The sequence below is a fragment of the Rhinopithecus roxellana genome, chromosome 7 (genome assembly GCF_007565055.1).
Source record: "Rhinopithecus roxellana isolate Shanxi Qingling chromosome 7, ASM756505v1, whole genome shotgun sequence".
Lineage (NCBI taxonomy): Eukaryota > Metazoa > Chordata > Mammalia > Primates > Cercopithecidae > Rhinopithecus > Rhinopithecus roxellana.
In genome coordinates this window covers 151,084,838-151,109,078 of record NC_044555.1, presented here as the reverse complement: position 1 = coordinate 151,109,078, position 24,241 = coordinate 151,084,838, and the positions used below count along the sequence as shown (strand labels likewise).

The following is a 24,241-nucleotide window of genomic DNA, read 5'->3' as shown; positions in this document are numbered from 1 at the left end:
GCTGCAGTTTCCTTACTTTTTAAAATTAGAGATGGAGTCTCACTATGTTGTCTAAGCTGGACTTGAACTTCTGGGCTCAAGTGATCCTCCCACCTCGGCCTCCCAAAGTGCTGGGATTACAGGTTTGAGCCAGCACACCCAGCCCAGTTTCCTTACTTTTAAATTGATGATAAATAATCACTGTTCATCCCATCGCAAGGAAATGCTGAGAGAAATACAAAATATCATAGCCATGGACATGTTTGGAAACGTTCTCTTCCCTGTAAAGTTTTTCCAGACTGCTGTCATCTGTCTCTTTTCTATCATTTGATATAGGATATATTCTTGGCCATTTGGATTATTCTCATCAGTACTTTCTAAAAAATGCTTTCTGTGTACTTCCATCTCCTCCTCTGGACTGTAAATCATTGGAAGCAGGGACAATGTCTAATTTAACTTAGCACTCACCCCATTTAGCAGAGTGGTCAACACACACTAGGACTCAACAACTAATCATGCTGCTACTGAAAAGTTCAAAATGCTGAACACAAGATGGAGGACAGAGGGGAAAGCAAAGGTACTATAAGCCAAAGATGTGAAAAACTACAGAAGAACATAGTGTCCGCCTCCCAGATATTGGGGATGACTGTGCCCTGCCTGTGTATATAAGAAGTCTCTAGTGACATGGCTTGAGCTTCAGACTGGAAGAGGGCTAAGCCTGATAGGCCACAGGGGAATGCAACTAGAACATCAGGGCCCTGGATACCTCAAAATGCCAACATAGATGCTGACTAAGTACTTCCATCAGTTCAGAAGGAATGAAGCCCGTTGGAGTGACACTGGGAATAGTAATAGGCCTTAGGCCCATCTTGTCCTTTGGCTGTCATGTGTTCTTTGCAATAGTGTGAACCAAGAAGCATCATAAGGTAGCCCAAGTAGCCCTCTGCTGAGTCACAAGATGTACCTTCTGTTTATCTTACATCCTTCCTCCTCCCCGCAACACCTCTCCCTCTACCCAACACCACTCCACACTTCGGAGTTATACTCACACTGAAGTTTTTCCTTCACTTCCGTGCCACACAAGCATGCAATGCCAGTCTTAAAAGACAATGCCCGCATCTTTCCACTGCGACCACTAGGTTTAAAAGAAGAGACTGAGAACATGGATGTATGTAAAGGGTTAACATCTTGGCAATCATTTCCCTCACAAAGTTGATCCCAGCAGGGCCCTGTTCCAATCATGCCCCAAGCTGAGCTGGGTCCATATGGGAGCAGCACCTTTCCACCAGGCCCACTTGAGATATCCCATTGAATTTTATCCTGGAGCCTTCCAGAGCTGAAAGCCCTTACCTATCAAAAACATTGAGGAGCCAATTGAGGCTCATGTCCACACAGAGTGGCACGTTGACCAGGATGCCTCTTTCCTCCTCCAAACGTTCATATAAGGCAGTCAGGCAGTGAATGACCTCCACCACATCCATCACGTGCTCACTGGCCTGCAGATCATGCTCATTGAAGATTTCCAGGGCTGTGGTTAAAGTTACCAGGTCCACTGGTAAGGAAAGAAGAGAAGGGAAAAAATATAGCCAAAAGTAGAACCCCAGGGATTAAATAAGGAGATAAAGCCACCAGCATCACCAAATTTGACTCAATCTCCAGATCAACCATTTGCAAATATGATACAAGCTTGTCCTTTACTAAGACCCTCAACCAAGGAGGAAGAAGGCAGCAAAATGTTCCTCAAATTAACCCAGCATGTTATTATATCCAATGTTCTTTGACATCAGTTTCAAAAAGATGATGGGACAAAAGTAAACTCATCTCCTACGTTGTACTAACTCCCAAGGGATCAAATCCCATTTTGAGTTTCCCTGTCTTTACATGAGTTTCAACTGCGAATAGGTTTGTCTATAAAATTTGTTCCGAGAACCTAGACACCAGCAATGAAGGCTCAGGTATGGTTGGGGAAATGTGACATACATCAAGAGGACACCTTAATTACCCCCAAATGCTGGCTCAGCCTAGCCAGACATGCCTGAGCCAGGAAGTCTGAATGAACAGTGTCTCTGAGAAAGGCCAGAAGGCATATTACATCTGCAGCAACACTGTTCCCTAACCACTGCTATTTGCTTCAACAGTTTTGCTACTACATCCAATAACCACAAGATGGCAAATCATGGGTTGCAGTACTTCCTGTCACAGAGCAGTTGCTTGATTATACATACTGAGTATGGGGAAAGGGTCAAGGAGGAGGATAACAGTGGGGTTAATTTGGAAACACATCTGGGGCTTAGTGAGAGTGGAAAGGAACTAGGAAAAGCAGAAGTTGACAGCTAGCATGTTGCAGGCTTTGGAGAGTTTCCACCAAGCCAATCAACAACTTCTGCCGAGGTGGGATGAAAATGAGAAACAGCAGACAGATGAGGAACAGGAGAGGGGTGGTGAACGTCATAGGGAAGTACAACAGGAGACATACAGCGTAGGGCTTTCTGGACTCTGCGGAGCTTCATGGCAGTGCGATAAGCTGAGAACTTAATGTTGTTCAGATCAGCTGCAAAGAATGGAGAGAGACCCACTCAGATCAGAAAAATTCAAGTTAAAGGCGCAACAAGATACCATTTAACACCCACCAGACTGGCAACAAATAGAAGTCTGACAATAGCCAAGTGTCAACAAGAATGGTGATGAATGAGAACTGACGGTGAAAGTGTGAACTGACACAATCATCTTTGAAAACAACTTGGTATTACCCAGTAAAATGGAACAGTCACACATCCCACCACTCAGCCAGCTATATATCCCAGAGCAGTGACTTGCAAATGCTTTTTGATAAAGACTTACAGTATGAAATTCATTTTATAGCATACATGTGTATATGTAAAAATAACTAAATCAAACATTTCAGGAAGCAGTTCCTTACTAGATTGGATAGAGTGAAAACAATAAAATTAATATCAGCTATGACTCTTGCTAAGGATCTGTTGCATATTAATATTTCCTAGTCTATTTCAATTTTTTAAATGTTTGTCACAACACACTGAAATGATGTTATGACCTTCAGACTGAAAAACATGTCTCACAGAAATCTTTGCACACATGTACTGGAAGACACATACAAGAAACTCCTCAGCAACACTGTCCTCATTAGCTCAAACAAGAAATGACCCACGTGTCTGTCAACAGCAGAATGGATAAAGAAACTGTGCTATATACAATGGAACATTCTACAGTGGTAAAACAGAATGAACTGTAGTCACATGCATCAGCATGGATAAAATGTGCAACAAACATAATGATGAGTCTCTCTTAGCAGGTAAAGATAAGGCATGTGTGAGTCACACATATCACAGCCTGGACAGTCTTTTAAAGCAAATCAGACTTCACATCTGTAAGAATAATGCACTAATCCGATGATAAAATGGTCCAGAGGGGAATGTAGAGCCTCCAGTTGGGAAAGGTGCAGAGGGTAAAAGGAAGGCAGGCTGTTGGAGAAACGATGAGGCATTCATTCCCTCTCCCACCTGCTTATTGACTGAGATTCTCTTCTATTCTTTTTAAAACCACTCTATTGAGTTATAGTTGACATACAAAAAGCTGTACAGATTCAATGTATACAAGTTGATGAGTTTGGAGACAAGTATACATCTATAAATCCGTCACCACAATCTATGCCATTAGTACATCCATCACTTCCAAAAAGTTCCAACTACCCTCTTTATTGTTTTTTCCCGTAAAAAACACTTAACATAAGATCTACCTTCTTAGCAAATTTTTAATGATACAATCCAGTATTGTTCACTGTAGGTACTATGCTGCACCGTAGATCTCTAGGACTTATCCATCTTGCATAATTGAAACTTCTTTGTACTCTTGACCAGTATCTCCCCATTTTCCCCTCCCCTCAGCCACTGGCAGCCACCATTCTACTCTCTGCTTCTATGAGTTTGTCTATTTTAGATTCCTTATATACATGAGATCATGTAGTATTTGCCTTTTGTTTCTGGCTTATTATTTCATTTAGCACAATGTCCTCCTGGTTCATTCACATTGTTTCAAATGGCAGTATTTCTTTCTTTCTCAAGGCTGAATATTCCACTATATGGATATACCACATTTTCTTTATCCATTCATCTGTAGATGGACATTACAGGACAAAGGCAGCTGTGTATATGCCCACCGTATACAGGAAGCCCACATTCTTACCTAGGGTTTGGTATAACTCTGTCATCTTGGGATGGTCCCAGCATGTGGTCTGAGCCTGGTGGCTACAAACAATAGCATCAATAGCACCAGTATCTATACCACCCACCCACCCCACACACAGGTGTGCACACCACTCGGTGACAGGTTGGATGCAAGAAGCTGCAGGATTCGAGGGTGAACCCAAGATGCCAAAGCCCAAGGGTTCACCTTTACCCAAGTAGAATCTTGAGATCTTGAGATGAGTAGGAGAAAACCCGAACTGGATGGAGGAATCCCAACAGACAGAGTGACAAGGACAGGTAGCAAAAAGGCAGAAGAGGGAGGGGGTGGGCAGGTGACTGACCCGCTTCTGATTCAGATGGTCACTCACTTGATGTAGTAGGGAACTTTATTGGGTGAAATTGCTCTTTCCCAGGGAACCTGGACAGAGGCTGGTAAAGGAGAACAGAAAGAGAAAAAAAGCTGGCCACTAATGCTCTTAAGGCCCCCAGCTACTCCCTTGCTCTATCCTCCCAAAGAGGTGGTCAAGCCCAAGAGGGGATGTCTGAATTTCATTGCCAGCTCTTAACAGCCTCTGAGGGTGGGGCAAAGAGTTCTAATGAACACACTTCTCTCCCTGATGTCAGGGCAAGGCAAGGAGAAGAGGCTGTCACCGATATCCTAACATACCAGAGATGTGGCAAGGGTATGAACAGGAATACTTGGCCTTGGCCACCCTGACAATCTTCTCCCTAAGCAGACTGCCATTTCTACCCATCAGCTGCAGGCAGCTGGATTACTCTCGTGGATATAAAGTAGACTCCACTTTACTCTTAGGGCTCAAAGCTCTTCCCCTAGAAGGTCAAGCTTCTCAGTCCTGCGGGACTGTGGGTAATGGTACTGCCCATTTCTCTCTGTCTCATGAGGAACTCTGGAAACTCATGCCTCTCTCTGCCTGTGTCTATCTTTTGAACTTCCAGGAATGGCCCTGTTTACATGGTCAGTTTGCTCACTGCAGTTTTCCTTGGTACAAGAGTCCTCTGACTGCAGGTATAGCTGTATGCCAATGATTATAATAGCAATAATTTTAACCACAGTTAACATTTACTGAGCTCCTACTATGTGCCAGATATTATGCTCATTGCTTTGTGTGTGCATATCTCATTTTTCTGTCTGTATATTCTTACCATCTCCACTGCTACCAGTCCCCCGGTCTGGGCCACCACCAGCCCCCAGTCTGGGCCACCATAATCCTTCACCTGGATTATTGCAATGTACCTCCAAATAGGTCTCCCTGTTCCCACTCTTGCTCCCCAGTAATCTCTTCTCAACACCCTGACTCTGTTGAAACATAAGGCAGATCATGCCATCCCTTGGCTCAAACCCTGCCAATGGTTCTCCATTTTATTGAGAATAAAATCTGAAGTTCCTCCTATTGCCTACAAGGCCTTACATGCTCCGGCCTCCCCTACTCCCCCGCACTTTGCTCTCCTTGCTGTTTTTCAGACACATCCTTACCTTAAGGGTGTGGAATATGCTGTTCCCTCTGCCTGGTATGGTCTTCCCTCAGTTATCATCCACACAGCTCAAACCTTCACCTTCTTTAGACCTCTGCTCAATTGCCACCTTCTCAGTGAGGCCTCTGTTAATCACCCTGTTCAAAATTGCAACACCTCCCCGCTTAAATCCAGCACTCCCTATCCACGCCTTCCCTGCTTTAATTTTTTCCATAGCCCTTGTCACCAAGTAACCTTATATATATTTTACTTATTTGTTTGTGGTCTGGTTTCCCCAGCTAGAATATAAGCTGTCTAAGGATTTCCGTGTGTTTTGTTTACTGATGCAGCCCCAGTGCCTAGAGCAGTATCTGACCCACAGAAGGCCCTCAATAAATATCTTTGAAAAAATAAAGTCATTTAATTCCTATAACCTGATAAGCTAGGTAATATTTTTCCTTCTTTTTACATATGGGAAAATTGAGGTTCCGAAACAGTAAGCTATTTTTTAAAATTTTGAGCCTGCACAGCTATTACGTTGAGGTGCTGTGCCTCAGACCCAGATCTCTCCAATTTGAGAGACTATTCTTTTTTTTTTTTTTTTTTTTGAGATGGAATTTCACTCTTGTCGCCCAGGCTGCAACTTCCACCTCCCGGGTTCAAGCAATTCTCCTGCCTCGGTCTCCCAAGTAGCTGGGATTACAGGTACCCGCCACCACACCCAGCTAATTTTTGTATTTTTAGTAGAGATGGAGTTTTGCCATGTCGGCCAGGCTGGTCTCGAACTCCTGACCTCAGGTGATCTGCCCACCTCAGCCTTCCAAAGTGCTGGAATTACAGGCGTGAGCCACCACGCCCAGCTGAGAGACTGTTCTTTTAACCACTATACCACACTGTTTTATCCTTACTGCTTCTCGGGTGTCAAGGTATACTGGGTTCCCACCAGGGCCCCAGGGGATAACAATAGACTCTCCAGGAAGATGGCTGAGGTTCTGCTAAGTGGAGTCCAGTTTGGTTCACGTACAGGAGAGAAAGTGCTGTGACCCAGGCCCAAAGTCCCGGTGGGCATCCTGGAGCTGCTTAAGCCTCTCACTAACTGACGCCTATGGAAAGAACAGGGTGAGATCAGTAGATTCATTCCAGTTATTTAGAGTGGGATCCCCAGGTACCTCTGGGAATCTTTATGAGCTTCCTCAGAGACTGGCTTTTCTCTGGTTCCAGCCTCTCCCACCGTCACCCAACTCCTAGCCATCCCCCCAGAACTCCCAAAGGTCACAGCAGAGCATCCCTAATTCCAGGCCACAGTCACTCTTCCCCTGCTCTTGTCTATCCTGAGTGCCCAAATCCAGAAAGACCCCTCTTATTCACTTCAATCATTCCCTGCAGCTTAGAGTTTGAAAAGCCCATTCCCTAGCCCTACATTCTCCACTCCTCTTTTCCCATGCACATCCCATTTCCATAACCCTGAAGAAGTTTCCCCCAAGCCTAGTTATATGGAGGCACCTCCCCATGGTTCACTCCAGGCTGCTCTTCTACCTGTAGTTGTTTCCATCGGACATTGATCTGTTCCAGGGCATGGGAATTCTCCATTGACAAGTGCACATCAGAAATGGCAAGCTGGTGGGCCAGATCATTCACCAACTTTACTCCATCTTTCATGGGGGAGAATTCTTCTTTGAACAACTGGAGAACCAGGACCCAAGTGCCACAGCAGACAGAGTGGGAAAGAAGAACCAATAGTCATTCACCTCTACTCTTCCCTCTTCACCCAGAGGTTTTGTTTCAATAACACAGCCTAGTGCTTGCCTATTAGGGCAACCAGACTAAGGTGTGGGTGGCCACTGTCCTTATCCTCTTCCTCTCATCCTCAGAAAACACCAGGAAAAGAGAAGAAAGTAGAAAAACAGAAGAGACTCCAGCCAAACCAGCCCCAAATCTAGCACATAAACTGACGGCAGCTCAGTTGTAATCTAGGCCAACAATGGAGTCTCAGCAGCAGAAACATTGTCAGGGTCTGGGGAGAGTGTCAGGTCTCAGGGTAGACTGTAGTCAGGGGAGGGGGCTTGCATACCTTAATAGCCTGGATGTGCTCTGGGAGTGAATCAATGAAGAGATCCCCGATGGGCTCCCAAGTGGCTCGGACTCCTTCGGCTTGGCTCAGAGTAGTGCTTAGTTCCTCCATTGCCCCTTGAATCTCCAAGAGCTGCTCCAGAGTCCGTTCAATATGACGGTGCTGGTCCACACAGCGGGCTGTCAGCTTCTCCCACAGTTCACTGGCCACTGTCGCCTGCTTCCATACAAAGCGGCTGAGATTCTGGATTCGCTGTTTCGGGGAGGTATCTGCAAGAGGAGGCAGGAAGCCAGGTTAGGCCAACCAGGCAGGGTCAGCCCAGAGAAAGAGATAGAAACAGCCCTTTATAAAATGTGTGTGTGTGTACATGTGGGCATGTTTGTGTATATATTCATATACACACAAATACATATTTTTCCATGGTCGAGGCCTTTAATACATTCACTTTTTTTTAAAATCTGTTTATATTTAAATCATTGTGGAGTCATAGGCAGTTATAACACAGAGATTTCATGTACCCTTTACACAGTTTCCCCAAATGATAACATCTTGCAAAACTACAGTACAATATCACAATCAGGATATTGATATTGACATAATCTGCCAATTTTGTCCAAGGTTCCCCAGTTTTACTTGTATTCGTGTGTGCAGGTGTGTACACGTGTGTTTAGTTCTATGTGATTTTATCACATGCATTGGTTTACATATCCACCACCACGGTCAAGAGACCATACTGATTTTTTCCACTTACTATATCATGAGGACTTCCTCATATTTTAAAACAATAGGAAATGAAAAAGTAAGACATTATAAGAGGCATAGTGAGGCAAACCATCTAGAGCCCTACTCATATGACCCTGGAATGTGATTTTACATTAGTTTCTGTTGCCCACTTCCAGCCAAGGGGAGGCATTTTATGAAGGCTCAGCCCAGGAGAAGTTGGTATAATGTGTCCAGTTTTTCCACCTAGGCTCCTAATCTATAGATTTCTTCTTCCTCCCTCAGATCTCTCCTCAGAAGATCCAGAGCCCCATAGCCCCAGGCTAACTAGAATTGTGCTGCTCTTTCTAGAGCTTGTCCTATCTAAGGCCCATTGGGCATCAAATTAAGTACCGGCCTTCCCATTGAGGGGCCAGAAGTAAACTAAGAGGGCATATGGCATTGACAAAGGGCTCAATTCACGAAGGGTTCTTTCAGGCTATTCACAATCCATCTCAGAGGGTTGAGGATTCTTTTCGGAGAAGAGGGCTTGCCTAGACCACCACTCACATCTAGTCATCATGAGTCCCATCCCGCTGCCTTATTTGAATCTAGACCAGAATGGCCCTCTCTATCAAGGGAAGGGGCTAGAAATCATCGGAGTCAGTATCAAAGAGTCACAGTCGGCTGGGCGCAGTGGCTTACACCTGTAATCCCAACACTTTAGGAGGCCAAGGCAGGCCGATCACTTGAGCCCAAGAGTTCAAGACCAGCCTGGCCAACATGGCGAGACCTGGTCTCTACAAAAAATGCAAAAATTAGCTGGGTGTGGTAGCATGCGCCTGTAGTCCCAGCTACTCAGGATGCTGAGGCTGAGGCAGAAGGATCGCTTGGGCCTGGAAGGTCAAGGCTGGAATAAGCTGTGATCATGCCACTGCACTCCAGCCTGGATTATAGAGTGAGAGGCTGTCTCAAAAACAAAGACTAAACACAAAAAAATCCCAAAGAGTCATAGTCAATTTGCCTTTCAAAGGCAATCATCACCTAACTTTTTAGATTTTATAAAGGTTTATTATTTGCTGGTTTGCATGTCCCTTGTTGTTGGAATAAAGCAGTATTTTAAAATTATGATTATTTTACTTTATTATTTTATTTTATATTATTTATTTTTGGAGTCAGGGTCTTGCTCTGTTGCCCAGGCTGGAATGTAGTTGAGCAATCATAGTTCATTGCAGCCTTGAACTTCTGGGCTTAAGTGATCCTCCCATTTCAGCCTCTCAAGTAGTTGGGACTACAGGCACACACCACAAAACCTAGGTAATTGAAAAAAAAATTGGGGGCCAGGCGTGGTGGCTCATGCCTGTAATCCCAGCACTTTGGGAGGCCGAGGCAGGTGGATCACAAGGTCTGGAGATCAAGACCATCCTGGCTAACACAGTGAAACCCCGTCTCTACTCAAAATACAAAAAAAATTAGCTGGGCGTGGTGGCGGGCACCTGTAGTCCCAGCTACTCGGGAGGTTGAGGCAGGAGAATGGCGTGAACCCAGGAGGCAGAGTTTGCAGTGAGCCAAGATCACACCACTGCACTCCAGCCTGGGCGACAGAGTGAGATTCCATCTCAAAAAAAAAAAAAACCATTTGCAGAGATGGGGGTCTCACTATGTTGCCCAGGCTAGTCTTGAATTTCTGGGCTCTTGCCTCAGCTTCCCAAAGTGCTGGAATTACAGACATGAGCCACTGTGCCCAGCCAGCACTGTGTTTTTAAAGGACATACTGGTACTTTTATTCATTGAGTTAGTTCAATTCATTTGAGTGGTTTTTTTGTTTTTCTTTTCCACATCTCATTAAATGGCCACACATGCTGCTCCAAAGAGCCACATACAGCTTTGGGTCACACAACTGTTGACCCCTGCTCCAGGCTATATTCTCTTTGCTTTTTTTTCCTGCAGTAGGAATCTTGCTTTCCCCCAACTTTGGATAGACTCCTGGGGGAAACTATCCTCCCAGATAACAGATAAGAAAATGAGTTTGGGGAAGGCAGGAGGGTGTTTGTTCAGCAGTACACGGCTCAAGAAGAAGTGGGAAAAACAGAAGACCACCTACCTTTGCTCTCAGAATGAGGCTCCTCTAATTCCTCAAATGGGTGCTGGGACAGGAAGGCCTGAGCTGACTCCAGCACAGAATAGATGTAGGGGCCCCGAGACTTGACTTCTTCCATAAAGGCCTATAAAGTTTAGCAATATGGTCAACAGGAAAGGAAAGTTTTTCAATCACTTTACATTCCATCCTGCAACTGACAGCCTTTCTTCTCAGTGCAACGTGATTCTTTGGCATTATCAGGTATCTTTGAACTACCTAGACAAAAAGACGTGCAATCCTCCTGATAGGCAGAAAAATAACTCTGACACTGGAAGGTCTGTTTAGTATGAAATTTGTCTGTCTATGCCACAGGATAGAGAAAAATGTGGGGATCCTGGTTCTTCAGAAGACTCAGAAAGCTTCCTGTAAGGGTCTTAAGGAAATCAAAACCAAGATAGGCAGGATTTATATTAAAATTATAATTAAATTTTTGGTTGAAATATATACAGGGTACACAAACTAAAAGTGTACATTTTGATGTAACCAGTACTGAGATCAAGAAATAGAATTCTATCAGCATCCCCGGTGGGCCCTCCTAGTCACTATCTCATCTTCACGCCCCACCCCTCCCTCCCTTCCCACAAAGGTGACCACAATCCTTGTAAAACCACTGATTAGTTTTGCCTATTTTTAAACTTTGTATAAGTGGAATCATACAGTATGTACTCTTTTTGTATCCAGCTTTTTTTTTCACTCAACATACCGCCTGTAAGATTCACCCATGCTGTGGCACACAGTTATAGTTTATTTTATTTTATTGCTGTATTATATTTCATTCTGTAGTCATTTTAAGAAGTATTTTAACTACAGCAGTAATATATATCACAGAAATATTAGAAATTTCAGAAAGATATGAAGAAAATTAAGAACTCCAATTTTATTACATAGAGTTAACCATTGTTAACATTTTGATATACTTCCTTCCTATGCTATTATATGTATGTAAACATCACACTCATCTATATACATTTTTATACAATTGAGATCCACTTGCACTTAGTTTTATATCCTGTGTTTTTTCACTTAGCATTATATTATGTTCATTTCCCCATATTTCCATTAAAAATCACAGCAGTATTTCAAGGGAGGCCAGAATTTGATGGGAGGAGTAGAAAGAAAATATTTGACTTAGGCTGTGGCATGCTAGCCACAGACTAGTAGGATTGCATACAGCCTCCTATTCATTTAGGTGTCTAAGCAGAGCTGGGTGTCTGTCAGGGTACTGCAGAAGGGATTCCTCCCCAGCTGAGAGGCTACACACCACGGCTTCTCTGATTCTAACCTACCGCATGTGTCTCCTTCTCTTGTTGCACCAGGGCCACATCCCCTTGTAGGGGCAGCTGAGCTGACAACTCCTCATCCTTTTGGCTGAGCCAGTCAATAATCTCTTGAAGAGGGAGCTGAAGCTTTCCACTGTGGTCTGAGAAGGCCTCTAGGCGAGCGCTGCACACAATGGGTAAAATCAGTGATGTTCAGTCTTCTTTTTAAGTGGCAAAACTTTATTTCCAAACTAAGTTATATGGAACTTTAATATAGAGAACAAATTCAGGAGGAGCTTTTCTGGTTCAAGTGGGAGGAGGCCTGGAGTCCTCCCTCTTACCCACCCAAAGAGGGTCCCAAGGCACCTCCACATGGAGCACAGTACTAAAACCAGTAGGTAGAACCATGGGTGTGGAGGCATCCCAAACTTGAATGGCTTAAAATGTCACTTTGTGGATCTCAGTTACTTCCGTTGCATGCCCAACAATAGGCTGGGAAGGGTAGGAAACTGAGCAAGGGCATTAGAGTTGACAGCTGTCTGGTTCCCCTCTTGCCCTGGTAGAATTCAAGTCATGCCAAACCGCTCAACCATAGAGGCTGTTCCGAACTGCCCTCTGAGCAGGAGAGGATTCAGTAAGTGGAAAGGGCAAGTTGGGTGGTTGAGTGTAGGCATGCACATGTGCAAGGATGCATATGAATATAACAGCCCTTGGGACCCAAAGGAACATTGGCTAGAGGTCTGAGATATGGAAACAGAAAAATCTGTACTGTATAATTATCTCTGTCTGCCCTCCCACCCTGCTGCCCTCCAAATGAACTGTGGTAGGAGGCTGGAGGCTGGCCAAGGATATGTGCAGTCATCAAGCCATTCCCCTTGGCTGATAATAATAACTATCTTTATTCATTGCCCCCCTCCCCACCATCACCTAGACCAAGATCTTTACCTAAATTATTGCTTCAACTAATTCTTACAACAACCTTATCAGGTAGGCATTCCTATTGCTCAGAAAGGGTAAGTAGGTTCCTAAAGGTCACACAGTTAAGTCATTGACAGAACTATGATTTGAACTCAGGTTTACCTGACTCCAAAGCCTGCATTCTATCAACTTATCCACAATGCCTCACCCCTAATAAAGCCCGCCAGAAGCTTGGACTTTGATGATAGAGGGTGGAGAAAAAAAGTGGCAGGCATGCACAGACAGCTAGGGAAAGCCGATCAACTGAGAAAAAAACTGCCTTTAGGCTCTTACAGAGCTACCCTTAGTTTGGGGAGAAATAGGTGGGCTGAAAACTTACAGATAGAACATAAAAGGATGGGGAAGAGAACAGATGGGACCTACTAAGATGCAGGACAGCTATGAGAGGAAGAGGAGATGGGAGCAATCATCCCTTTCATTCATACATAGGCACTTTTAAGTTTAGAAAGCATTTCCACATCTGATTTGAATTCCCATGACCACACTGCGAGGTAGTTAGAACAGGTATTATTCCTCCACTCATTTTTTGTCCTTATAAAGAACAAAAACAAATGGAAGCTAACATTTCGAGAACTCAAACAAGTTACTCAGGGTGACACAACTACTTAAAACTGAGGCTCAGATCCAAGTCTCCCGACTTCTGAAGCAAGGCTCTTTCCCCAGTGCCAGCATAGGAAAAGGAGAAGTGGGTGGGCTGAAGAAAGGGGGATGCAGAGGCTGCGAGGAGAAGGACAGGGTGCAGCAGCAAAAGGAGCCCAACACCATCTAAGCCAATTCCCTAAGGGACCTGTTTCTTACCGGAGGTTATGAGACTTCTTTTTGATTTCATTCCAACACAGATTCATGGCTGGTGGTTCCAGGGGTCCAGAGGCACCAACAGACCCATTCAACAGCTTTAGGCTTAGGCAGGGAACCCCAGCACCATCTTGAGGAGGTGCAGGGCTGGTGACAGCAGCTCTAACCTGGACAGAAACACAAACATCCTGTGATCCTTGAATTGTGCCACACCCTGGTCTGCACCAAGCCAAGGGTGAGAGAAGTGTGAACAAGGGGAGAGAAGGGCTGCTGCCAGGGTTCAGAAACGCTATTCTCTGTGTGTTCAGGGGTTGAGATGAAGAAAGACCCTGTGGTCCTGTTCATTGCCAGGTCTTCTCTTGGTACAGGTCAGTTACATAGAACTGCTGCCTACTATTATTGTTACTCATTATTATAAATTTTGGCCCTAGGGAAAGGTTAACATTCTCAAGCTGGGCCCCCACCCCTCAGGACCACTGCCCAGATGGGGTCTTGGAAGTACCTACATTAGGTAAGAAGCTGCACAGAACTGCCCAAATTCTGGACAACCATACCATTCCAGGTAAGCTGTTGGCTCATACTTCAGGGTCCTACAGTTTACCCAACCTTCTAGAAAAGCAAGCTGAGAAGTTTCTCCATAAAAATTTATAGAGGGAGTAGACTGGCAAGAGAGAATGATCAGTGATCTATGTCTTACTTCCCATATGAACCTTGGCTTTGATGTGTCTACCACCCTTCCCCACCTGTACTTCCCACCAGTCAGGAAGCCTGGACACAGTCTTCAAGAGAACTGCTCATAAAGATGAGCGGAGGACTCTGACCAGAGTTGGTGGCCAAGAGGACAAGCCATGGAGCCTGCCAAAGTCTAGTCTTGAGCCCTCAGGCACATACTCTATCGCTTGCTCTCCTGGGCACTGGTAAGCCCCTATGGGGGGAATTGTGGGGTTTGGGGGAAGGGTGGTTATCCCAGAGAGCCCTAAGGAAGGTAGCTACCTATAGCACAGTGCCAGAACTGCCCAGCCAGGGGGCCAGAGCAGGCGGAGGGAAGGGGAATTGGAGGAGGAAATCAGCCTGGGCTGTTCTACCACAGACTAGGGAGACCCACACCTGCCTACCTGCCTGTCTACACACTTGGCATTCATTTGGAAAGAAAATAGCCCTGCTAGTCAGTGGTTGAGACTCTTGTAGTCTCCCCTTGCCCCCAAACCATATTTCTTCCCCACACAAGACTCTCCAGGCAATTTAGGAAACCAATTATCCCATTAAAATCATAGCTTACAGCCACACCGACAAAGGGAAGTGAAGAAGCAGTCAAGCTATGGGAAAAGCTCAGCACTCAGCCAGCCTGCAGCCCCAGGAGCTCACCCTACCTGTGCTGCCTGGGGAGTCCGTAGCAGGATCCGGCAGCTCCATGATCATCCCTCACCAGGAATCCAGACCTAGTGCCTGATGAGCCACAGACAGGCAGAATCCTGACAGGCTCTAAGCAAGCCCTCTCAGGGAGGCAGGCGGGGCTGAGCCAGGCCAGGAGGCGGGGGTTGTCACCCTGTTTGTTTACTGACCCCCCAGGAATCTGGAGGGGGCGGCTATGTCAGGGCCTGGCTGGTGAATCAGAGCTTTGTCTCTGGAGAATTCCGGTTCACTCCCAACTGGGCCTGCCACACCGGGGCCAGGATGGCCCTCTCAGGCTGGCAAGGATGGCAGGAGTGGGACTGGGCATTCCATGGTGCTGAGGAGGGGCATGCAGAGGGTAGCTTCTGTTGATTAATTTTCCCTTTCCATGGAAGACACAAAGGGCTCACTCTGCCTCTAGGCCCACCCCTCCCCTGAGGTGGAGGATAAGATCAGACCACCTTGGTGACAAGCTTCTGGTAAGCAATTTCCCCAAGACATGATAAGAGGATGGGCTTGGAAAATAAGCCTTGTCTTCGACTAAGTAAGCCTCCTCAGAGACAGTGAGGAAGGTTTGTGGCATATGAGGGACAAAGCCATGGGATGGCAGCATCAGGAAGCAGGGGCAGCAGAATCCCTCTGAATGTGATTATCCTTGGGTGAGTGCAGAGGCCAGGAGATTTGTCAGAGTCCACTGTGAAAATGGAGGGGTGCTCTGCCCTGCCTTTGAGAGGTAGAGAGGAGTAGAGGGAGAGCCATAGCCCTCAGACCTCTCGCTGCGCCCTGAGGCCAAAGGGAAATGGACGGTTTGTGGGCATCCCATTGAACCTTCACAGGGGAGGGAAACGGGTCATTGGGACCCAGCAGTTCCATGTAGGCAGCCATTGCCAGGGAGGCTCCTGTGCCCTGCCTGTGCTACCCTGGGTGGGGGCAGGGGAAGGCCCTTTCCCATAAGCCACTGGCCTGAGGGGTAGGGCCCCTCCTGAAGTGGCCACTCTTCTCCTTTTCCAACAGACTTGTCTGGGGAAAGGTTAACATTCCCAAGCTGGGCCCCCATCTATCAGCACTGAGGGAAAACACATCGTTTTCACCAATAAGTGTTCTGTTCCCATCCTCATTTATCTCCCACAGAGTCTTCTGGACTTTCCAACAGTTCCACATTGTTTCCATGCTGAGGCCCACCTACAGGAATAGTTGGAACAGCTGCCTGACTCTTTCTGGGGTTCTGGGGTGGAGCCAATCAGGGTGGCCGGGGGATGGCAGGGGATGGCAGGCCAAGAGCAGGGAGTCGCTCTAGCTCTGGGCCGTAGCTTCACTCGTGCTGGGTCCTCTGCACTGCAAATGCCCCAGAGTTAGCAACAGCTCCTTGTGACCCAGCCACAACCAAGCTGTCCTGACTCTGAGGGGAGCACCCACGATGAGCTGGGCTCCACCCATGTCAGCTTTGCATTCCCTGCAGACTTCTTGGTTTCCTAAACCCCCACCCAGCTGCCATACTATTCTCCATCACCCTGCTCTCCCTCTCCTACTTCCCCATATACTCTCAAGTCACACCTAGCAGAGCCAGGCACACAATAGGCAAATGATGAATAGTAATGTTTTATTTCCCCTTCCCTATCAATTGCCTTCTACTTCTGGCTTTTGCAGCCAGGATATTTGCTTCTTGCACCCCACTCCCCTTGAGGTTCTCTATCCAACCCTTGAATCTTTGAGAAAAAGGCTGCAGGAAAGGAAGAGAAACTGGATTGTGGCACAAGAGAGAAGTTGGGCCATGGCATCGGCAATCACAAAACGAAGCCCTCAGGTTTCCCTGCCTACATGGTGGTGCTTGGTGGGGGTAGACAATGAACAGGGTAAGCCTTTTGGAAGGGCTCAGTTTTCTCAATCCCTCAACCCTGTGAAAGTCCCACTCTAGGGAAGGGGTAGGTTAATGGGGGAGTCTACGTTGACCCTTGCTTTCAGAATATGCTTGCGGCAGTAATTTCTTTCTGGCTGGATGTGGGAAAATAGCTCAGGGGGACCTGACTCTAACGCCTCTCTGGACCTTGACTTTCCTTCATTACTGCCTCCAAAATGGGCTCCCCAGCATCCACATTCTCCATCCCCACTTCCTTTTTCCTCCCTTCTTCCTTCCTGTATATTCAACTGCTGCCTGCCCCCCAGCAGTGACTCAGCACTGCAGCCCATCTGTGAGGCTCCAGGGGACATAGCACTTTCTCACACCCCCATAGCCTCTGGACCCAAAGCATTGTAGGGCAACCCAAAGTATGCTTAGGCATCTCCCTTCTCCAGTCAACTTTCCCTAGACCTCATTCATTGTTGGGAAAGGGGGCTGCCCTGCCTACTGTCTCACACACATCCTCTACCTGCTTACCAACATACACAGGCGGGCACATACACCACCACCATCACACTACTACGGGAGCAGAGAGAGAGAACAGGCAGATATGGAGCTCAGGGAATTCTAAGTGGGGCTGAGCCAGGAGCTATGAAAAAGGCTAGGAACTTGAGAGGAAAAGCTGATGGCAGGAGAGAGACACCTGCAGAATATGGAAGGCATGCCACAGAGAAGCCAAGGCAAAGGAAGGACCTGCCTTGTCCTAGACCATGCCCTGAAGGATCATACTCTTCTAGGACATTCCTGTACCCATAACTCTTAGAAGGTTAACACGAAACCAGCCCCACTCAGCTGCAGTGGGCCTTCTGAGCTGCTCAGCCCAACGCCCTTCCTTTCCCTATGCCCCCCCATAAAAGACATCATGAGTAATGAAGGATGGGCCCAATATATTCCCCATGCTATCCAAGGGATTGCATGTATACAGAGAATGCCCCTGAGCCTTAGGAAGTGTGAGCACCCCAAGGATACACAGATCCTGTGTCCACTCTTTCTCCACAGGTCTTTATTTTACTATCAGATTCTTACCTGAGGGTGGGGGCAGGTGCTTCGGAGGCTGCTGCTATGATGGAACTGGTCAGCTGCCTGCCAATCATGACATCGTGGGAGGGTATAAGGGCATCCCTGCATGACCATAGGTTGCATAAAAACCAAGGCTCATGGGGAGGTGAGGATAGGCAGTGCACCAACTATTGATCATTAAGCACCTGGAAAATCAATACAGAGAGATTTAGAGTCAAGACCTAGAAAAGCCTATGAATCAAGCATCTACCCAGAGGTGGCTTGACCAGATATACAAATAAGTATTCAAAGCCTACTGACCTACCCAGGCCACCATGTACCATAAAAGACTTTATTTAATTATTGACCAAGGAAGCATTTATTGTTTACCTATAGTGCTTTGTGCTAGAGACATAAAGATAACTGCTGAGATATCAAAGCCTAAGGGTGGAGGTGGGGGAGACGGGTAGGGGAGGCAGTCATGTATGCTGATAATTATAATAAAATGTTACATAGCAAATGCTAAAATCAAGAGTTTACCAAAAGGCTAAGGGAGCACAGCTAACACTGAGAATGTGTACATATTTCAGAAAGAGCACACTTGAGATGAGTCTCAAAAGATGAGTAGATATTTGCTTGTGCAGAGGAGAAAGGGAGAATGGCATTCCCAGCAGACGGACCCACCTGTGTGAAGGTGGATGTCATAAAAAGGCCTAGCATGTTCAGAGGACAATGTGATCAGTATGGCTAGAGTTTTAAGAGGCACAGAGATGAAAAGACATGGGGGCTTCCCCTGAGGAGTATCACATACAGACAGAACAAATGTGGAGAAAATAATGGCCATAAAGTGTTATTTGAGGTCATAAAGGAAGTGTTTATGGTATCGTGAAGAGACTGATGAGGGAATTGTGAGTTCTATCTGGTCATGTCAAGAAAAGTCTCCCTAGAGGAAATGTGCTTGAGGTGAGTCATGAAAGAGAAACAGATTTGTCATTAGGCAGTGAAGGTTAAAAAAATATACAAACATGAAAATTAAATGTATGGTGTATTCGGTGTGACCAGAGTACAAGGTATGTGCCTTGTTGTGTGTAGCAGGAGATGAGGCTGTGGCCAGATTGGGCCATGCCTTGAATGACAAGCAGAGGATTGTAGGCTTTATCTTGTAGATAATGGGGAGGTACTGAAGATTTTAAGCAGAGAGTGACATAATGAGATTTGCATTTTATTTTATTTATTTATTTTAGACGGAGTTTCGCTCTTGTTCCCAGGCTGGAGTGTAGTGGCACAATCTCGGCTCACTGCAACCTCTGCCTCCCAGGTTCAAGTGATTCTCCTGCCTCAGCCTCCTGAGTAGCTGGGATTACAGGTGTCCGCCACCATGCCCCACTAATTTTTTTGTATTTTTAGTGGAAATGGGGTTGCATAATGTTGGCCAGGCTGGTCTCGAACTCCTGACCTCAGGTGATCCACCCACCTCGGCCTCCCAAAGTGCTGGGATTACAGGCATGAGCCACCGCACCTGGCCAAGATTTGCATTTTAGAAAGAGCCCTCTGCCTTCCTTGTAGAGTGATTCTCCAAAAGGAAGAACGTGTTGAGAAGCTGTTAGAATAGGCAGGCAGTTGCAGTGAAGATGAAGCAGACAGCATGACTCTGAGGTACATTAGAGAGGTAAAATACATTGGGCTTGATGATCAATTGGATGTGAACAGTAAGGGAGGAGAAGGAGTCAAAGGTTTCTAATTTGGGAGCTGAGTGGATAATGTTGCCAACTGCAAGGGAAGGAAAACAGGAGAAAGTATATTTGCTGTGGTAAGGGATGGGGCAGTGTTACATAATAAGCTATGCTTGAGACATATTCAGCTTTAGATGTAAAGAGCTAAGCTTAGTAAAGGAGAAATATGGGGACAAAGTTTAGATGTACAAACCAATTGACGGTTTAGAGAATGTACACAAATGTGATGAGAATGGGTGGCAAAGATGATGCTAGGAAATAATAAGGTGATCTCTTTTAGTGTGGGGCAAAGACACACAAACCCTGATTCAAACGGCCGGAACTGGGCATCTTTTTTCTTGATGCTGATAATTAAATAACCACTATTTTTAGACTCTATTCCAGTGGTTCACAACGTTTTAGATATAAGGGGCCCTTCTTAAGACTAAAAAAAAAATCTCACTTCACCCACTCTCACCCACAATAGTAGCTGTAATTTTAGAACGTACCGAGTGAGAAAAACATTTATGCATTTAAAGATCTGTGGACTCCTTGCATTAAGTACCCACCCCTCCTCCTCAGGAGACTATAGTCCAAGGAGTGGAGATTATTACAAATCACAAGGGCACAAGAGGTTGTGGTCTAAAGGGTACTTTGTTGTAGTCAAAGTCCCTAGAGATTATACAGCTATGTAGCTACTCATCCCCAAAGAATGACTGAAAATATGGCTCATCTGTGATCAGACACCACAAAAGCATTAGTCACTTAGATTAAAAAATGAAGTACTGCTATGGATGTGTTATAAGCATAAAGGCTACAAGAGGCTTGCTTTCAGACTTCTTTTTATGTTAACATTTTTATTTTTGCTGATTATAGAAGTAATACATGTTCTTTATAGAAAAACTGGGAAATACAAAAAATAATAGGGATGAAAATAAAAATAATCTGTAATATTACCACCCAGAGATAATCATTACTAACAGCTATGAAGTTTTAATTTTTCTCTGAAAAATATATACATACACTTTTAAAATAAAATTGCCATCACATGCTATCATTTCGTATCCTGCTTTTTTCACTTGTCATTATACCATGGTCATTTTAGAATGTCATTAACTATTCCCTTAAAACATGATTTTTTTTTTTTTTTTTTTTTGAGACAGGGTCCCTCACTTTGTCACCCAGGCTGGAGTGCACTGGCGTGATCTTGGCTCACTGCAACCTCCCAGGCTCAAGCGATCTTCCCGCCTCAGCGCCCCCAAGTAGCTAAGACTACAGGTGTGCACCACAATGCCTGGATAATTTTTTGTATTTTTGGTAGAGACGGGGTTTTGCCATGTTGCCAGGCTGGTCTCAAACTCCTGAGCTCAAGTGATCAGCCCGCCTGTGCCTCCCAAAGTGCTTATATTACAGGTATGAGCCACCACGCCCAGCCTAAAACATGATTTTTAACAGCTGCATTGGAAGTACAGCACTGTGACTGAGGCCATGGGCACTGGCATCAGACAGACCTAGAGTCAAATCCACACTATTCAGCCTATTAGCAGTGTGGCCCAGGACAAGTTAACCTCTCTGAGCCTCAGTGTCCTCATCTGCAAAATGGGGATAAATAACGATAGCATCCTCACAGAATTATTCTAATGATTAAAGTTAATAATTTAAATAACTTAGCACAGTGTCTGGCAACAGTGCACAACTCAATAAGGGTTGTGCATTGTATAGTATTGTATAGTCATTGTATAGTATTCTATACTATATTGTATATACAATACAATACTATTCTATTGTATACTATAGTCATTGTATAGTATTCCACTGAATGGATACACCATAATTTAACAATTAGACATATGTTTATAGTTCTTCTTTTTTATAAATCAAAGTGCAAAGAACAACCTTGTGCATATTTGTGATTTTCTCCATGGGGTAATTGCCTATAAGGGGGAATTCCTGGATCAAAGGGTTTATGATACATATTTCTAAATTGCCCTAGAAAAAGTTATATCATTTTATACTACTACTAGCAATGTATGAGAGTGCCAGTTTCCCAGCACACTTGCCAACAGTATGTATTCTTACTTTATTTGCCAACTTTGTGAGTGAAAATGGCATTTTGAGGATTACTTTGCATTTCCTTAATTGCTAAAGATATTTAGCTTTTCCTCCACACCTTAGTGGTCGTTTTTATCTCTTCTTTCATCAACTATCTCTTTTCTTCTCTTTTGAGATTCATTTATCTCCAAATTAACTTCCTTCTTTCTTATTCCTCTACTGACCTGATGCTAGGTTGAGGCTTCACAAAACAAAACTAAGGTAAACCCAGGAGTCAGAGAATTCAGACCTTCTAATACCAACACAGGCAGGAAAGGAATCGATTTCTTCTGGTCCTAAAATGACTATCCTCTGCTCTTTTCAGACCTTACCCCTGACCTTGACCTCAAGTCATATTGCCTCTCTAGGCCTTAGTTTGCTAATGTATCAAATGTTAATGTTTAAGGGTTGCTAAGCACCAAAAACTATCATTCCCTGTATTCATATAGCATGCCTTTGTAGTCTGTTGTGCTGTCTTTCATGATCCTAAGCACAACCTAGTAAAGTTGTCCCAGCCAGAATTAAGATCCCACTTTACAGATGAAGATGCTGAGATGCAAGCGAACCAGGGCCTCCTGATTCCTGGGCAAGTACTCTTTGTTATACACAAAGATTCTTCTGCCTCTATCTAGCTCAGTCCTATCTCAAATCACCATCTGCACATACTGATTTTTTCCTATTCCTCTTTTTAATTTGCAAAGGCTATGAGAGATTGAAGATGAATCAGACTTGGTCCCCAACTGGTCAAATGTAGGAAACAAGACATGTAAACAAAAAAAAAAGTATACTTTTGGGGAGAAAATTATTCATACCCTACGTGGGTGCTGTGGTTTGAACATCCATCCCCAATGTGACAGTATTGAGAGCTGGGACCTTTAAGAGTTGATGAGGGCTTTGCCCTCATGAATGGATTAATCCATTCATGGATTAATGAATTAATAAGTTATCATGGGAGGAGAATTCATGGCTTTATAAAAAGAGGAAGAGAGATCTGAGCTAGCACACTAAGCCTTCTAGCCACGTGATACTCCGTGCCATCTTGGGATGCTTCAGAGAGTTTCTACCAGCAAGAAGACTCTCACCACAGCCCCTCGAACTTGGACTTCTCAGCTTCCATAACGGTAATACATAAATTCCTTTTCTTATAAATTACTCAGTTTCAGGTATTCTGTTATAAGCAACAGAAAATGGACTAAGACAGTAGGACACAGAAATCATACTATAAGAGGTCACAGAGGAGGAATTGTTCACTTCTAGTTGGAGGGATTTGGGATGTGTTTATGGAAAAGAAGCTTTTGAGCTAAGGTGAAAGAGAAGATTTTGACATATGCAGGAGTGGAGGATGCTTTTTGGGTGGCAATAAGCCTTCCCTGCCCTCCCCTAGGGATCCTGCTGGATATGAAACTCTGGCTTTTTGCCACTACAAATACTCTTCCTGGTTCTAAAAGCCATACACAGGCTGTTTCAGGAGGATTCAGTGGGAAGGCATTGTTTCTCTTGAGCAGAGATAAAAAGCTTTAAAAACACAGGGGAAATATTAGGATTTCAATATGAAAGCAAGATTGTTGGCTCATGGAGGACAAAACCCACACCTGATATTTATTTATAGCCCACATATTTTTAACACAGTGTTAGGCACCCAAAAACTGGAGACGTCTAGGAACATATGCTACTTAAATTTATGTGGAATAATGTACAATGTTAGCATTTGAAACAAGTACAATAATAAGTACGATGTTGGCATTTGAAACAAGGCTTGAAATGGCAAAAAAAAAAAAATTGCAAAAACTTAAATGTCTATCACTAGGGGACTAATTAAATAATGGTGTATCCATACAATGGAATTCTATACAACTACTTAAAAAATAATTAAGAACTCTTTATGTGCCAATACAAAATGATCTCTTATGATATACTTTAAGTAAAAAGAAAACAAGAGAAAAATCAAGGTGGTGGTTAGTCTACACTTTTATACTAAAAATATGTGCTTATAGATGCAAAAAAATATCTTTGGAAGTATACAAAAGAGCCTGTTACCATTGAAGAAGGGAACTGAGCAGTGAAAATTCTCCCCATCTCTTTGGAATTTCTACTATTTCTGCCCTTTTTAAAAATAAGAAATACACCTATAAAAGTACATAAAGCATACATGCAAAGTATATTAAATCACTATAATGTAAATTCATATAATCACTTCCCAGGTTGAGAAATAGAATTATTCCCCACACCACATAAGCCCCATGTTGCCAATAGAAGATAAAATTTTTTACTAAATATCATTTTGTACTTTTTGAATTTTGACCCATGTGAACACATTACCTATTTAATAACAGTTAATTCTTCGCCTCCTCTCCGCTCCCCACCAAAATGCAAGGAGGTCATCAACTATTTTATGGAAAGATTGGTGTGGCAGCTTTTCCATAGCCAAATAAATAGTAACTGTATTCTGTGTTTTATATATATTAACTAAGCAGTCTACATACATTAACTCATTTAATCCTTATGACAACACTATAAAGTAGTTACTATTGCTATTCTCATTGTGTGGATA

At 44.4% G+C, this 24,241-nt stretch overlaps 1 protein-coding gene across 2 annotated transcripts in view; it reads right to left on the bottom strand.

The window, feature by feature from the left end:
* The window catches only part of DRP2 (dystrophin related protein 2), a 41,026-nt gene that overhangs the window by 11,326 nt on the left and 5,459 nt on the right, over window positions 1-24,241 (bottom strand). Inside the window, exons 3-14 of one of the 2 annotated variants that reach the window (XM_010359640.1) lie at window positions 17,915-18,093; window positions 13,603-13,766; window positions 11,854-12,010; window positions 10,532-10,652; window positions 7,729-7,997; window positions 7,194-7,340; window positions 6,682-6,760; window positions 4,553-4,613; window positions 4,183-4,244; window positions 2,456-2,530; window positions 1,330-1,531; window positions 1,029-1,114 (exon numbers count right to left, since the gene is read on the bottom strand). In XM_010359640.1, the coding sequence (XP_010357942.1) occupies window positions 1,029-1,114; window positions 1,330-1,531; window positions 2,456-2,530; window positions 4,183-4,244; window positions 4,553-4,613; window positions 6,682-6,760; window positions 7,194-7,340; window positions 7,729-7,997; window positions 10,532-10,652; window positions 11,854-12,010; window positions 13,603-13,766; window positions 17,915-18,031 (1,540 nt within the window). In that variant the 5' untranslated portion in view covers window positions 18,032-18,093. The remainder of the gene's footprint in view (window positions 1-1,028; window positions 1,115-1,329; window positions 1,532-2,455; window positions 2,531-4,182; window positions 4,245-4,552; window positions 4,614-6,681; window positions 6,761-7,193; window positions 7,341-7,728; window positions 7,998-10,531; window positions 10,653-11,853; window positions 12,011-13,602; window positions 13,767-17,914; window positions 18,094-24,241) is intronic. The other variant, XM_010359642.1, reaches the window with a different exon arrangement.